Below are 14,044 nucleotides of genomic sequence, written 5' to 3'. Positions count from 1 at the left end.
GCCAAAACACTGCAGCCTGGATCATGTGATCACAGCTGCAGCCTTCACCATGTTCACCACTTTGTATGTTGCTTCACAGATGTGACGTTTCTCATTGAGGCCCCAATATTTCTCTCATCCCTGCTATGATGTTTTATCTTGTATGATCCTCCAGGAAAAATGAATTTCACAACCAGTGAATTGTCAGTTAGTCAGTTAGTTAGGGTGTGTGGGGGGTGCGCGGTTTGTCCCGGGCAGACGAGCGGCGGCAGGTGTTAGCCGACCAGCTAGTGGGGGAGACCGGAGGAGAGCAGCCGGCGGACCCGCAGAGTTAAAAATGACAGCTCCGGTGGCTTGGTGCTTTCCGTTTTTGTTTTTTTTGTTTTTTGGGGCGCGGACCAGTGAGGCGGCAATTTCGGCAAAATTGTAGCGAGGCGGTGGCCTATACCAGCGAGGCGGCCCGCCTCGTCGGTCATATAGGAGGGGAAACACTGCTATGGCCAGCTAACCAACATCAATATATCACACTTACTGCAACGCAATCTGTTTCCAGTATTTGTTGATCATCTTTGTTTCTTTTTAAGTCTAAAATGCAGCTACAGTGGATGTCGTGTTATATAAGACAAAGCCCCTCTCCCAAACCTTTAGTCTTCCACCTTTTAGTTGAAAATCTTTGTTTTTTTACGGTCATTTAAATGATGATGCAGCTTTGATAGCAATAAAAAGTCAGACTGTGGAGGTTTGTCTGTATCTGATTTCCTGCCCTGTGCTGTAATTTGTGCTGCTGTATTGCATAACAGTTTACCACAGTGTCGACTGCTGTGACTCAAGCTGTGACCATCATGATGACAATGTGGTGTGTGTGTGTTTGTGTTTGTGTGTTTGTGTGTGTGTGTGTGTGTGTGACAAACAGACTTCGGACTACACTCCAGGAACCTGGAGGAGAACCGATGTCCATCTGGAGAATCCAGAGTACCACACCAGATGGTTCTTTAAATACTTCCTGGGAAAAGGTCAGTGCTGCTCGGCTGTTTAAAAACACACTCTCTCACACACACAGAGGAATAAAATGTGTGAGGATGAGAAAGAAGCTGTGAGCTGGCTTTTAGATGCTGCAGAAATAAAACATCCCCCGAAAGTCTTCCCTGGTCTATAGGGCGCTTCTTATCTTATGAATTCAGCCTCATGCTGCACCACTTTTCTTTCAAGGCCAAAACCTGTTAGCATCCAACCATATATCCCCACTGAGAGTCTCAGCTACACTCTAATCCCATACACCACCCAGGGAGAAGGTCCACGGAGGACACACGGTCTCACTAGACAGGAAAGCCTCCATTAGATAACGCAATAAAGATTAGACTGTGGTCATCTGAGATGAGCCCAGCTCTGTGCAGCGAGCTAGCGAGGGCAGCAGATTGTTAAAAATGCATTCGAATGGGTCACCTGTTCCTTCACCTTTCTGACCCTTCGTTGTTTCGCCATCATTAACGCCCTGCCTGTTCTCAGACTCACAGCGTATCCAGTGATGCAAGTTGCAAAACATGTCATTACTCTCTGGGTTTCTTTACCATGACTTGAATCCGGAATAAACACCATCAGCTGAAAGGTTTAAGACAGAGCTGGAGATCGATGGCTATACATGAGGGGTAGAATTAGACTAGAATAAGTCGGCTGTGAAAGAACAGAAATCCTTCCTGTCCTCCATCCAGGGTCTAAGCATGCTATGGCATGGCCAGTTTACAATGAGCCATGTCTCAAGAAAGTTGGCTCGACCTGTTTGGACTGCAGCTGAGCCATCTGCGTCTCACAGCCTGAGCTGAGCAGAGCTGACTGCATCACACAACACAACACAATCTGAACCGGAGGCCAGTTCTTCTAACACGAGCACTTCCTGCCTGATGAAGACCTGTCAGTAACACGATGACTTCAGCTCTCCATTTCATAATGATCAGGCTAAGAATAATAACACAGTTTATCCTCTTTTGTCTCCCTGTTGTCTTATGGAAGCTCAGTGTGTTTTCTAAAGGAGACACTGAAGCTGGCTAAACTAATGCAACAAATCCTTGCAAAGTCATCGCTTGCCTCAAGCACAAAACCGTGGCTAACGAAGACTAAACAGAGCTGGAAGCCAAACGGAGAATGAAAGCGAAATTGTACAATATAAAAAATGAAAGAGAAAGAAAGCATTAGCTGAGGACAAAGAAAGAGACAGCAGAGATCCTGTCTCTAATTGGGTTGGGAGGTCTGTTCAGTGTTGTTTCTGAAGATGTTGCCCTGTCAACCGAGGAGGCACCGGCATGAATGTGTGACTGCTGTGGTGGCGTCAGGAGATCCTTGTATCTGGGGAGTTTCAGTGAAAGAGACAGAAAATAAGGAAAGAAAAGGTAGGGAGGAGGACAAAATGCCAAAGAAAGACAAACCAAGACGGCAAAAGGATGAAATATGTACACATTTTAATGGCAAATGATTTAAATCAGACATAAAGAGTAAACGGAAACAGTCTCTGCTAATAATAGGTAGAATTCACATCACCAGATGCTTTAATATTCAGATTATGTCCACATATGGTAAATATCCTGTTTGCATATATTATGTTAACTATGTGTCATCTCTGTCACCCTCAGTCCACCAGAACTATGTGGGTACTGATGCAGAGAAGAATCCCTTCTACCTGTCAGTTGTCCTCTCAGACCAGAACAACCAGCGGGTTCCTCAGTACAGAGCCATCCTCTGGAGGAAGGCGGTGAGTTCTCCATCTGTGCACGTTACTCGCTTCACAGGAAAGGTGAAAGACTCAAAGAAGTCAAAAGCAGCATCAAAATAATACAAAACGACTCCATTACACATTAAAAGCCTGCAAAATTCTACGTCAAACTGACCTCCAGTGGTGCTATGGAGCAGTTGCGTGGATCCACTGTTTTGTTTGTCTCGTGGTAGCCAGTATGGATGTAAACGATGCAAGACTTTAAAATGCTTTTCATATGTTACCTCTCTGCAATACAGTTCTTCAGTTCTGAACAGCCCTTTGAGAAACCAACTAAACTTCAGAAGCCACTTTTAAAAAATGATGTGTTTAAATCTAAAAGAAAATCTCTCAGCAAGTTGGAAAGGTATTTTAGAAATATACAAAATTGCAGCATTTATTAGACAAGAAACCGAAAGAATAGTCAAATTTTCAAGTTTATAAAGATCCCTGAACTACTCGTCTGTGATCTGTGGTTCAGTCAGAAAATGTAACCAAATCTATGATTAAAATCCTGATATTTTATCAAAATCACTTTATTGTACATGTTGCATTTCAGAATTGCCAAGACTTAACAATTTGAGTTAACCATAGTCTGTATACAAGAAAAAAAAAACTGCGCAACATGCATTTACACAGAGCAGATAAGGGAAGCAAATTAAACATGTGAGTGGTAAAATATCTTTTTTTCCTGTGCTGACAGCACTTGGAAAAATTTAGTTTTTGATGGGTGAAGGTTTTCACGGTTTTTGTTATATAAAAAGTCAAAGTAGTTCAACTTGCAGATTTTCCTACAGCACCAAAGATATTTATGACTTCTCTCTTCTTCTAGCTATTTTTTAATGAGATAATCAATAATTTTACCTATCTAATTTACAAAAAAGAAAGTTTCTCTCTGGTGAAACACCTCAGACATCTGGCACCAACTGGACACTGCTTTTATAAAGAGGACGTGTCAAAAATGTTGAGAATCACTGGTTAAATGTTACACACTTTATTATATTGTATAAACTGTTTTGCTTTATTTATGCAACACCTTAATCTGAAAGCAAGTCCAAGAAATTCTAAAGCAGTACCTCCTCGCTGCGTTTGATGTACTCAGTTACTCTCCAGTGTTGACTCACAGGACCTTCCTCCGATCAGAAAGAAGAGAACTGAAACTTTTAGTACATTGCACATAAGACCATTTTCTACTTGCATACACAGTTGTATGTGGGATTTTCTCAGTGATCTAAATGTGAGAAACCACAAAGTGCCGTCTTGAGAGATGCTACTCCACTTTTGAGTCATCGTTTGTGTAGGTGTGTGTGTGAAGTGCATGTTCATTATTGAGTGTTCGTAGTTTAGTGATTCAGTTTCATGACCAAGATAGCTTGGATCTAATTTTAGCCTCCAGCCTCGTCTGGAACCTGATTAGGGCGGTGCACCTCTGCTGCCTGATCACATTGATTTGTCTTGTTTCTGTCAGACTCTGACTGGTACAGGATGTTGTTGTTGTTGCAGAACAGAACAACTTTGTTTTGACTTACATTGCTTTGGTTTAATTTGCAATTATTCGGTGACTAATTGAAGAATGTGTTGTGTGGTCTGAATTTCTTGTGAAAAATGCAGCAACAGGTTTGCAACATTTTCTAGTCTCCCTCGTTCAGCCTCGAATATCAATTCGGAGCTACATAAAGGCGTGTGTTCAACAAGTGAAAGGTGAATGAAACCCGTTGTGCTAGGAGTATGTAATATCTGATCTGTGTCATTCTTGTTTGCTCAGGGCACTCTGAAGATCAGCCTCCCCTACAGCCCGACCAAAACACTATCAGTGAAGTCTATCCTAAGGTGAGAGGTGCAGTCTGGGAGCCGGCACAATTCATTCGCTCTTTACAATGCATGAATGGGAATTAATATTGTTATCTCATGCTGCTGCTGGGATGTCATAATTTGCATAACATGAGTGAAATCAGAGCCTCAAACACAACCAGTCATTATGAATGTTGGTATATGCTGTAATTAGTGCCATGTACTGTACATGCAGGCATATTCACAACCAAGCTGCTGCTTGTCTGTGCTATTTTAGCAAGGTAGGATATGATGTCATTTTGTTTGAAGATAAGATACGCACACACACACACAGAGCTTGGTCTCAAAATATGACTGCATCCACAAAACTGAACGCTTAACCTCGGTAACAGTAGTAATTTCTTATGAGTGTTTAGCTGTCTGTGGCTAACAAGTGCAAGAAGAAAATAAACTTTCAGTCCAAGTATGTTTGTGGTGGAGGTAATGAAACATGATCTCCTCTGTGACTCAGTATAATTGAACATCTCATATGAACAGATATAAGCTTTTACAAGGCCTTGATCTGACAGCATTGATTCATGCTTTAAAGCCACCTTAAAGGATGCTGATTTAACTTTCTTTGAGTCGAGCCCTTGTTCATCCACATTACAACTTGAGGTTAACTGATGAGAGAAACTGAAACCTGAGGTGGAACGATACAATAATTATCGACCACCTCTATAGGACAACATTTGTTCATTTTAACCTGCCGTATAGCCCATTAATGTGACTGTTTTCGCGCTAACTGTCATACTAACTTTGGGCTTTTCACCTGTAGGAGGAAACTGTGTTTTAGCGGGGGGCTATTGGCATGAGTTGTGGGTAACCTGTGTGGGACAAAGATGCTGTGTTGTGGAAAGTGAGTGACTGGTGTGTAAAAGAAGCAACCTCACCAGCAAGTAGCTGCAGCCACTGTGAAGTAGTCAGCCACAAAATGTGTATGTAGGCCTAAATTTCAATGTTAGGTACTGTGTACGCTGCCTGAAAAAAGGACATATTAGTCCATGTAATATCACAACAATGTTTCTCTCTGCCACCGCTCATCACTGCAGAGTTGGTAAAGGTTGCTAGCTAACAAACCAGAGTACAGCAAAGTCACTTAGCCTAAAACCAGTAGTCACCCTAATAAAAAGAGGGGACAAATATTCAAATCATCAACAGCTGAATCTGATTTGACAGACAAAATCCTGATTTGGGGGGCAGAGCTAATCTGTAAAATGACTGAAATAATTTCTGAGAGCATAAAGCAGGGGTGTCAAACTCCAATGATGGTAACCATAGTCCCACATCTACTAACCAGTGATAGTTCTTGACTGCTGATCGACACAGATTGAAAGGGGCGGCATAGTTCAGTGGGTAGAGTGGCCATCTCGATCCCCGGCCCGTCGTGCTCATGTTGAGGTGTCCCTGAGCAAGGCACCTAACCCCTAATTGCTCCTGATGGGTCGTGGTTAGCGCCATGCATGGCAGCTCCCGCCATCAGTGTGTGAATGTGTGTGTGAATGGGTGAGCAAGGGCCTTAACCCTTCCTGCTCCAGGGGCACTGTACCACGGCTGACCCTGCGCTCTGACCCCCCAGATGGGGGGATATGCGAAAATCAGAATTTCGTGGGATTAATAAGGGATATAAAAAATGAATAAATAAAAAACTGTTTTCTTCTCTGCTCCAGTCACAAAGCAGTCATTAATGTTTCCTACCAGTGGTCACATAAACATGTTTAACTCGTGTCCTGCTGTTGATTATGCAGTGTCACATGGTCTCCTTAATCATCACTGCTTCCACAACCAACCATAACGCTCTCTGTGCACACATACCACGAACATTATCAGCACTTTTTTCATCACTCCTCTTAGTATATGACTACCAAGCAACAAATCTTCATATCTGACAACCTTAAGTGAGACACAGATTTTTATTTTTGCGGAAGAATTATTTGCTTAATATTTGAATATTTGTTTTAGTGGTCATTTTAATTGGGAGAAAGAGAGCCAGATGCATTAGAACGTGTTTTAACATAAAAGAAACCAATCAACCAACTGACTGGAAAACTTCCCACGCTTGTATAGTTTCACACTGTATTTTACACCAGAACCTCATGTATATTTTCTGGTTATGTAAACTTTCAACATTACGTTTCCAGCAGCAGATGTCAAGAGCGACTGCTAACAGGATATAAAAAGATGCATGAAACAGGAGATTGGAGATTATAAATTCCTCAGGCTGGGTAGCGTCACTGCTCAAACTCTGAATGAGTATAAATGGGACAAGCTGGATGAGAAATCCCCTCTATCGGCTCTCGTTTTTCCTGTGTTAGCCTTCAGGCTATTTGTCTTCCATCAGCCTTAAACAATCCTTTCGCTCCTGTTCCTCCCCTCCCTACCCGCTCCTCCTGCTCCTCTTACAGTGCAATGAACATGGACAGGTTTGAGAAAGGCCCCAGGGAGATCCTCAACCCGGAGATTCAGAAGGTGAGAGTGACACCGCACCATTGGCCTGCTTTTAATGAAATATAACACCGGTTCATTTCATGCCAAGCCTGATCAGCAACACCTAAACTTTATAATGTCCTCAGGCGGCGTCATCTCTAGCTGGTCAGTGTGAATGATAGTTATGTCCTCTTTCCCCAGGATCTGCTGGTGTTGGAGGAACAGGAGGTATGAACTGATACTCTGTTTACAGCACACTGTAGCCTGTTAGATGTTTTTCTTTCTTTAGTGATCCTGCATTTATTTTCAATTCTTTGTCTGTGATCAACAAAGGTTTTATTAGGTTTATTAACCATTATTGTGTGCACTTTTGCTCAGCTTTCCAGGCACGTTCATATAACATACCAGAACAGAAAGTTACTTGTGTGAATTGTTGATATGGTATCAGTATACCTGCAACTGTAATTGAGCTTTTACGTTTTTCTACATGTTATTGCATCTTCATTTGCACTGATCAGTCACAACATTAAACCCCAAAAAGCTTAAAATTATGTGGGTTCCCCTCATGATATTCAGGCTGTGAACGTAGGACCTTCAGAGATGTCTGATATGTCTGGCACCAACACGTTATCAGGGATTCCTTTGGGTCCTGTGGTTTCCAAAGACCTTTATTGCGTTCCTTGATGTGGCCCCGAGCAATTTTTATTCTGCTGTTATCAAATAGTATTGGCACTGTTGAGTTACAGTTGTGTGTGCTTGATCTGTAACAGGTTTTAGGCATGTGTCAAAGTAAAATCTACATAAATGTTAACCCAACGTTTCAAATTATAAATGCATCGTAACAAGATAATCATTGTTAAGCATTTCACCTCACAGTGGCTTTAAAGTTGTGGTGAGTGCGAAATTGATCAGTCAGGTGAGAGTCAACTAGCTTGACCTCAGTTTCAGGGCCACACCTGTGTTTTTAATTTATACTGCACGTACAGAATCATCATAATCTGTCACAAGTGTCACAAGGCCTACAAGTGCCAGAGATTGGATGGACACAGATAATAAATAGTGTCACAAACTGTAAATGTTCTTGCTCACTTGTTTTGCTAATTAGCTTTAAAAAAAAAAAAGGAAAGGTGAGAAGTAAACAATGTTGCATCCTGAAAACTTTTCTGTGTCTTTTGTGTTGTATTTTGTATACTTTAAAAAGCACAAACTGTTAATAATTTCCTAATTTTAACCCATTTCTTATTTTTTAGGGTTCGGTCAACTTTAAATTTGGTGTACTGTACGCCAAAGATGGACAGCTCACAGATGACGAGATGTTTAGCAACGGTAAATCCCTCTGTGCTCATCTTCTTTTTGTTAGGTGTTTGGATTCAGTGTTTACTGGAAGCTGTTACAGAAGCATTTCAGCCATTTTCACAGACATGGATTAAGTCCAGTCATAGACAATGAAAAATACAGAGCTTCATTGGAAAAAAAAGTTTGCAACTACCTTTAAACAATGTCTGGGAAACTGAGCCTTTGACATTTTGCATCCTTGCAGAGAGTGAACACTTTAAATCTCACTTGTTTACTGCATCCAGCAAAGCAATCCAGCATTTAAACTCACTAATGTTAGTTGGGGAGCTTTCAGTCTAACCAGGCTCCCCCTGTTTGCAGTCTGTATTCCAAACTAATCACCTGCACTCATGTTTCCAACACAAGCGTGAGAGTGATATTGATCTTCTCATCTAACTCTCAGCAAGGAAGAGAATAAGCGCAATTCTCAAAATGTCAAACTATTCCTTTAACAAAACACTATGGCCTACAATAGAGGAAGCCTGCTGAGTGAAAGCTCTGTATTTTTTTTACAGAGATGGGCAGCGAGAGCTTTGATAAGTTTCTCAATCTGCTGGGTGATGCCATTACACTGCAGGGATGGGCAGGTTACCGCGGAGGGCTAGACACCAAGAGTAAGAACACTCAGTCACAATTTCTGACATCACTTTAAAGTAAAGGCTTCCTAAAATGATAATTCTTTCTCTTTATCTATTTCTGTTTTCAGATGACACTACAGGAATCAAGTCCATCTACACCGTGTATCAAGGCCATGAGCTCATGTTCCACGTGTCCACCATGTTACCCTACTCTAAAGAGAACAAGCAGCAGGTGTGTGTCTGCATGTGTGGTTGCGCATAAATAGTATTTAATTATTTTGCTTCTTGCCGGCTGGCTCAGGGGATTGCAGTCAGTGAGTCAGATCTTCCACCATTTTGATCCAGGCTGAAATAGTCCAACTGTTGAGGGGTTTGCGTGGCATTTTGTGCAGACATTCATGGTTTCTTTGACACTTTTTCTTTACAGTAACAATTGTCACAGATTTTAGTCCAGAAATGCGTGTCCTCTGAAGGTTGAGGTGTAATAACGGTGTCATTTAGCTCAGAAAAGATCCCACTTCACCAGTGCGATGACAGGAATCCAGTTCAGTGGCAGCCCAACTTGGCGAATGCATTGACTTCAAGAAGAGAAAGAGAAGAACATTAGTGCTCCATTCTGTAATGTCAATATTAGTGAGCGTGATTTAAAAGTCTTAGAGCTGAGCAGATATGACACATAATTTGATTTCTTAAGATAAAGAAAGACACTCTGGTGGTCAGTAATAAGGGACAGTCTGCGCTCGTATTGCATGTGGCTGCTGGTGTGATGCCTATCTCCCATCTGAGTAACAAGAGCTGCAATCATATATATATATATATATATATATATATATATATATATAGAGAGAGAGAGAGAGAGAGAGAGCTCTAAGTATATATGTACTGTATCACAGTATAAAGTCAGTACATTTTCATATTTGTTGAAGTTGTAGCATAAATTTCACACTGCAGTACAAAGATGTTCAAGGTAAAAAAAAAACAAAGAAAACAGCATCCTGACTATTTTCGTAGTTGCTAGTAGTGGTGCCAAAGAAGTGTCACGCTGAGCGAAGGGCTAGCATTAATAAATCACCCTCTCTTGACTATGATTGTGTTGTTTGTCTCTTAGATAATGAAATATCCTGTGTGTATCCCTGACATTCTGGTTGGGCTGAAGCCCTAGAAAATGGCTCAGTGTCCAAAATAGAAAAGGTTAATCTTCAGCCTCTCAGGCGTGAATGTTCTCATTAAATTAGAGCTGTCAGTCAGTCAGTTAGGCCATGAAAAGAAAAGTAATTGGCAGCTATTCTGATAATGAATTGGCACAAACTCTCGTACTCCTAAATGTCTGATGGCTTTACGTTGGTAAATGTGTGAATTCGATGCTTCTGTTGGGCTAGTGTTATAGGAAAATTAATGTATTGGAACTGTTCATAGTTGGCAAACTATTCAGTAATTATAATGTTTGTAAGTTGCAGTCCTTTAGATTTCATTTTTTCTTGCACATGTGTGGAAATTATGACAGAATATTGGCGCTGGGAGAGATGCAAAGGTCTGGAAAGGTGTCATCCTCTGAGGAAACAACAAACAGCATCTGTGCACTCCTCCCTCATTCCCATTTCTTTTTGATTTTATCCAAACAGCGCATCGGCATTTTTTCACCTTTTTGTCGAATATTGATATTCAGCACCGACACAAACGTCATAAATATGTTTGTGTCTTTTGATGATTGTGTCGTCCCGTGAGAATTCTGATTATCGACAGTAAATTTTAAAGGATGACAGGTCTTCTTTTGTCATGATCTAGTTGTAGAAAGTTAATGTTTTGCTGAATAAGTAATAATGAGGTGCATGGATAAAGCATCCACACTACACTGCCATCATAATCTGTATTTAAATAAAGGAGAGGATGTGTTGTGAGAAAGAGATGGCAAAACAAGGAGGTGAAGAGTTGATGCTGAAAATGCGGTCAGTGCTGCTGCCTCTGAAGTTTGCAGATCAAAGAGTTGAAGTTATAAATGCTTCTTAAAGTGTTTAAGTTATTTAAAGCTTGAAAGATGTTGTTAGAATGACACCTTCCTCATCTCATCGGAGGGAAGCAGACTTTAAATCTGCTAGAATTATTTTTTTTTTTTAATTTTAGGTTTGGTTTTACAGCACAAAGCTTTATTGTTTTAAATTTACTCTCACCAATCTCATCATCATTTTAGTAAACAAGTTTAACCAGTTAACAAAATGTTCTCATTCAGCAAAGCATTGCAACTAAGTGGAGCATTTTGCAGCTAATACCAAAATAATTCCCCCCCAAGATGTTTCTCCATGGGGGACAGTGTGGACTGAAGATACTGTGTGATGTGAAAGGGATAGATGCATGCAGATGTGTTAAAAAAACAACAGGAAGTTATTTGTAGTAGTCTGGCTTACTGATTGAATATGAACACAGAGACATTATACAAATATATTTAGATATTTTTAGAGTGATTTAGACTTTTTGATTCATTATCGTCACTATTCATGCAAGTAAAAATCCAACAAAACAACTTTAAAAAAGGGCGAAATGGGCTCGTGTTTGTTCCTCTTCCCCTTACGTGGCTCAAAAAATCAATTAATGCAGCTTAAAAGACAACTCCTGGCACACATGAAAGTCAGGATCCTGAGGTTAAGTTGCTGTTTTTCATCTTTGTGTCTCTGTTTTGTCCAACCCTGCCAGGTGGAAAGAAAGAGGCACATCGGAAATGACATTGTTACCATAGTGTTCCAAGAAGGGGATGATGCATCGTCGTCCTTCAAACCTTCTATGATCCGATCGCACTTCACCCGTATCCTTCACTTGGACAATGACTGTCAGAGTAATTAAACGGTAGTCAAAGATGCGAGCCGTGTTCACAGAGCTCCTGCTAATGAACTGATATCACATCACACCGCTGCACATATACGTGATAAAATATGCTGCATGGACTGTTGTGTCTGCTGTATAAGAAATCTTTCCTTTACTTTCACTTCCAGATATTTTTGCATTAGTTAGGTATAATAGCCAGAATGACAGTTACAGGTGAGTGGCTTTGGTTGATGCTGCAGCTTTTGACTTTCCACCTAAAAACACTTGAATCCCCTCTGAACCTCAAAGCCTGCCGACATGTTTGAAAGGCATGTTAGCTGTAAAAATCACTGAAAGGTCAGCATTTAGCAAATCCTGAAACTGTAAAAACAGAATTTTCAGATTTTCATGATGTCCTTGAACTAATCATCGGTGACATGCTTGTTTCATTGAAAAACTTAACCAAATCCAAGCTTAAAATTGATGATTTTTCGGAGAAATCAATTTATTCTACATGTCTCATTCAGTTTGATTTAACCTGATTCTATGAAAAGCAAAAAAAAATCTTCGCTCCTCAGCACAGTCGTGAAGTTGTGACTGAACATTTCAGGGACTTTTTGGTTGAACTGCATACTTTGTTTACACAGAAAAGACGAATATAGAAACAAATGAAACATTTAAGTTGTAAAAATTCTATAGTGGGCAGAATCACCATTTTGTTAGGACTGGAAACATCTGTGGGTATGTGGGAAAGAGTTGGTCATGCTGGTAAAGGATTTTTTTATTTTTGTAAAATAATAAAATTTAATAAAACAAAATTTGTCTTTAACTTTCTTTTGTTGTGATTCATGGCATTACAACTTCTTATACTGCCCCAACGACATTTTTAGTTTCCTCTACTTCAAACCACGGTTGCACTATTTCCACTGAGGTTCAGGATTTTCTTTATTGCAGTGAAAAAATGAGCCCAAAACCACCCAGAAACTGCTTGGGGTTCAGAGGGTTAATGCCTTTTACTACATGCTTAATTTTAAAAAGTGTACATGAATTTGCCTGATTAATTACAGGTGTACCAAAGGTGTCATATGTGCGCTTTGTGCCACAGGTTGAAGATTTTCTCAGAGGAGAGTGTTCCGCTGTTTGGACCTCCTCTCCCTTCTCCGCCTGTATTTACTGATCACCAAGAATTCAGGGACTTTTTATTAGTCAAATGTAAGAAAACAATCAAGAAATACTGCATCAGATATGCCAGTGAGCCTGCAACATGTGCATTCTTTCTTTCTATTATTTTTCTCTCCTGCAGTAATCAATGGAGAGAAAGCCACACTGGAGACGCCAACGTTTGCCCAGAAGCGTCAGCGGACCCTCGACATGTTGATCCGCTCGCTCTACCAAGACCTCATGCCTGACCTGCACAAGGTACCGCAGCGTTTCTGAGTTTCTGACCTCTGCTCTGCTGGACAGACCTGTTCTTGTCCACTATCAGATGGACATACTCTTTGGTCTTCTCTTTCTGTCACTGGCAGCGACTGTTGCCTCTGCTGGGTTGTGTTCTGCTGTTTTCCTCTGCAGCCCTCAGTGTCTCTCTGCATACTGCACCACTCTGACTGGATACTGCTGCAATGCTGACTTTCTCAGCGGGGCTCTCTCTCCTCACATCACTTTGTTCTTATTTCTCTTGTTTGTGTTTTTTTTTGTCCTGTTTTTTCACTGTTGCTCCTAACATGACTTGGTTCTAGCTGTGTTCCGCTGCTGCTCTTCTCACCTCCTGCCAGGGTCAGTCTCTAAGACCCCTTTCTGCTTTCTTTTTCCGTGTGTGTGTGTGTGTGTGTGTGTGTGTGTGTGTGTGTGTGTGTGTGTGTGTGTGTGTGTGTGTGTGTGTGTGTGTGTGTGTGTGTGTGTGTGTGTGTGTGTGTGTGTGTGTGTGTGTGTGTGTGTGTGTGTGTGTGTGTGTGTGTGTGTGTGTGTGCCACATTTTGTGTGTTCCATGTTTAGGTTCCTTTTTCTCCCCAGAACATGCTAAACCGACGGTCCTTCAGCGACGTGCTGCCCGAGTCTCCAAAGTCGGCACGCAAGAAGGAGGAGGCACGGCAGGCCGAATTTGTCAGAATAGGGCAGGTAACTAAGTGATAAACATGCAAGCACACACACACACACATACACACCATCCACAGTAACTCAGAGGGAAGCATAAACGCTCACATGTGTACACAGTGATAAAGTTGTCAACACACATATATCGATTCACCCGAGAAATCTCTATATTTTAGTAGTAATCTGTGGTAATTTTTAAACTATCTTTTGTCTCTTTAATGTACTTTCTTGTGGTATTTTATCACCATTAAATCTGATATGT

General features: G+C 41.0%; 1 protein-coding gene across 3 annotated transcripts in view; it reads left to right on the top strand.

Annotated features, from left to right (window-relative positions):
• garnl3 (GTPase activating Rap/RanGAP domain like 3) overlaps positions 1–14,044 on the top strand; it is a 95,455-nt gene that overhangs the window by 55,170 nt on the left and 26,241 nt on the right. For 2 of the 3 annotated variants that reach the window (XM_022219394.2, XM_022219405.2), the window contains exons 4-16: positions 893–992; positions 2,604–2,722; positions 4,488–4,552; positions 6,958–7,021; positions 7,181–7,207; positions 8,230–8,305; positions 8,830–8,928; positions 9,021–9,124; positions 11,581–11,689; positions 11,877–11,922; positions 12,794–12,900; positions 12,992–13,107; positions 13,684–13,806. In XM_022219394.2, the coding sequence (XP_022075086.1) occupies positions 893–992; positions 2,604–2,722; positions 4,488–4,552; positions 6,958–7,021; positions 7,181–7,207; positions 8,230–8,305; positions 8,830–8,928; positions 9,021–9,124; positions 11,581–11,689; positions 11,877–11,922; positions 12,794–12,900; positions 12,992–13,107; positions 13,684–13,806 (1,155 nt within the window). The remainder of the gene's footprint in view (positions 1–892; positions 993–2,603; positions 2,723–4,487; positions 4,553–6,957; positions 7,022–7,180; positions 7,208–8,229; positions 8,306–8,829; positions 8,929–9,020; positions 9,125–11,580; positions 11,690–11,876; positions 11,923–12,793; positions 12,901–12,991; positions 13,108–13,683; positions 13,807–14,044) is intronic. The other variant, XM_022219400.2, reaches the window with a different exon arrangement.

The sequence above is a fragment of the Acanthochromis polyacanthus genome, chromosome 18 (genome assembly GCF_021347895.1).
Source record: "Acanthochromis polyacanthus isolate Apoly-LR-REF ecotype Palm Island chromosome 18, KAUST_Apoly_ChrSc, whole genome shotgun sequence".
Taxonomy (NCBI): Eukaryota; Metazoa; Chordata; class Actinopteri; family Pomacentridae; genus Acanthochromis; species Acanthochromis polyacanthus.
The sequence above is the reverse complement of the archived record's forward strand: the minus strand, read 5'-3'. Positions and strand labels throughout refer to the sequence as shown.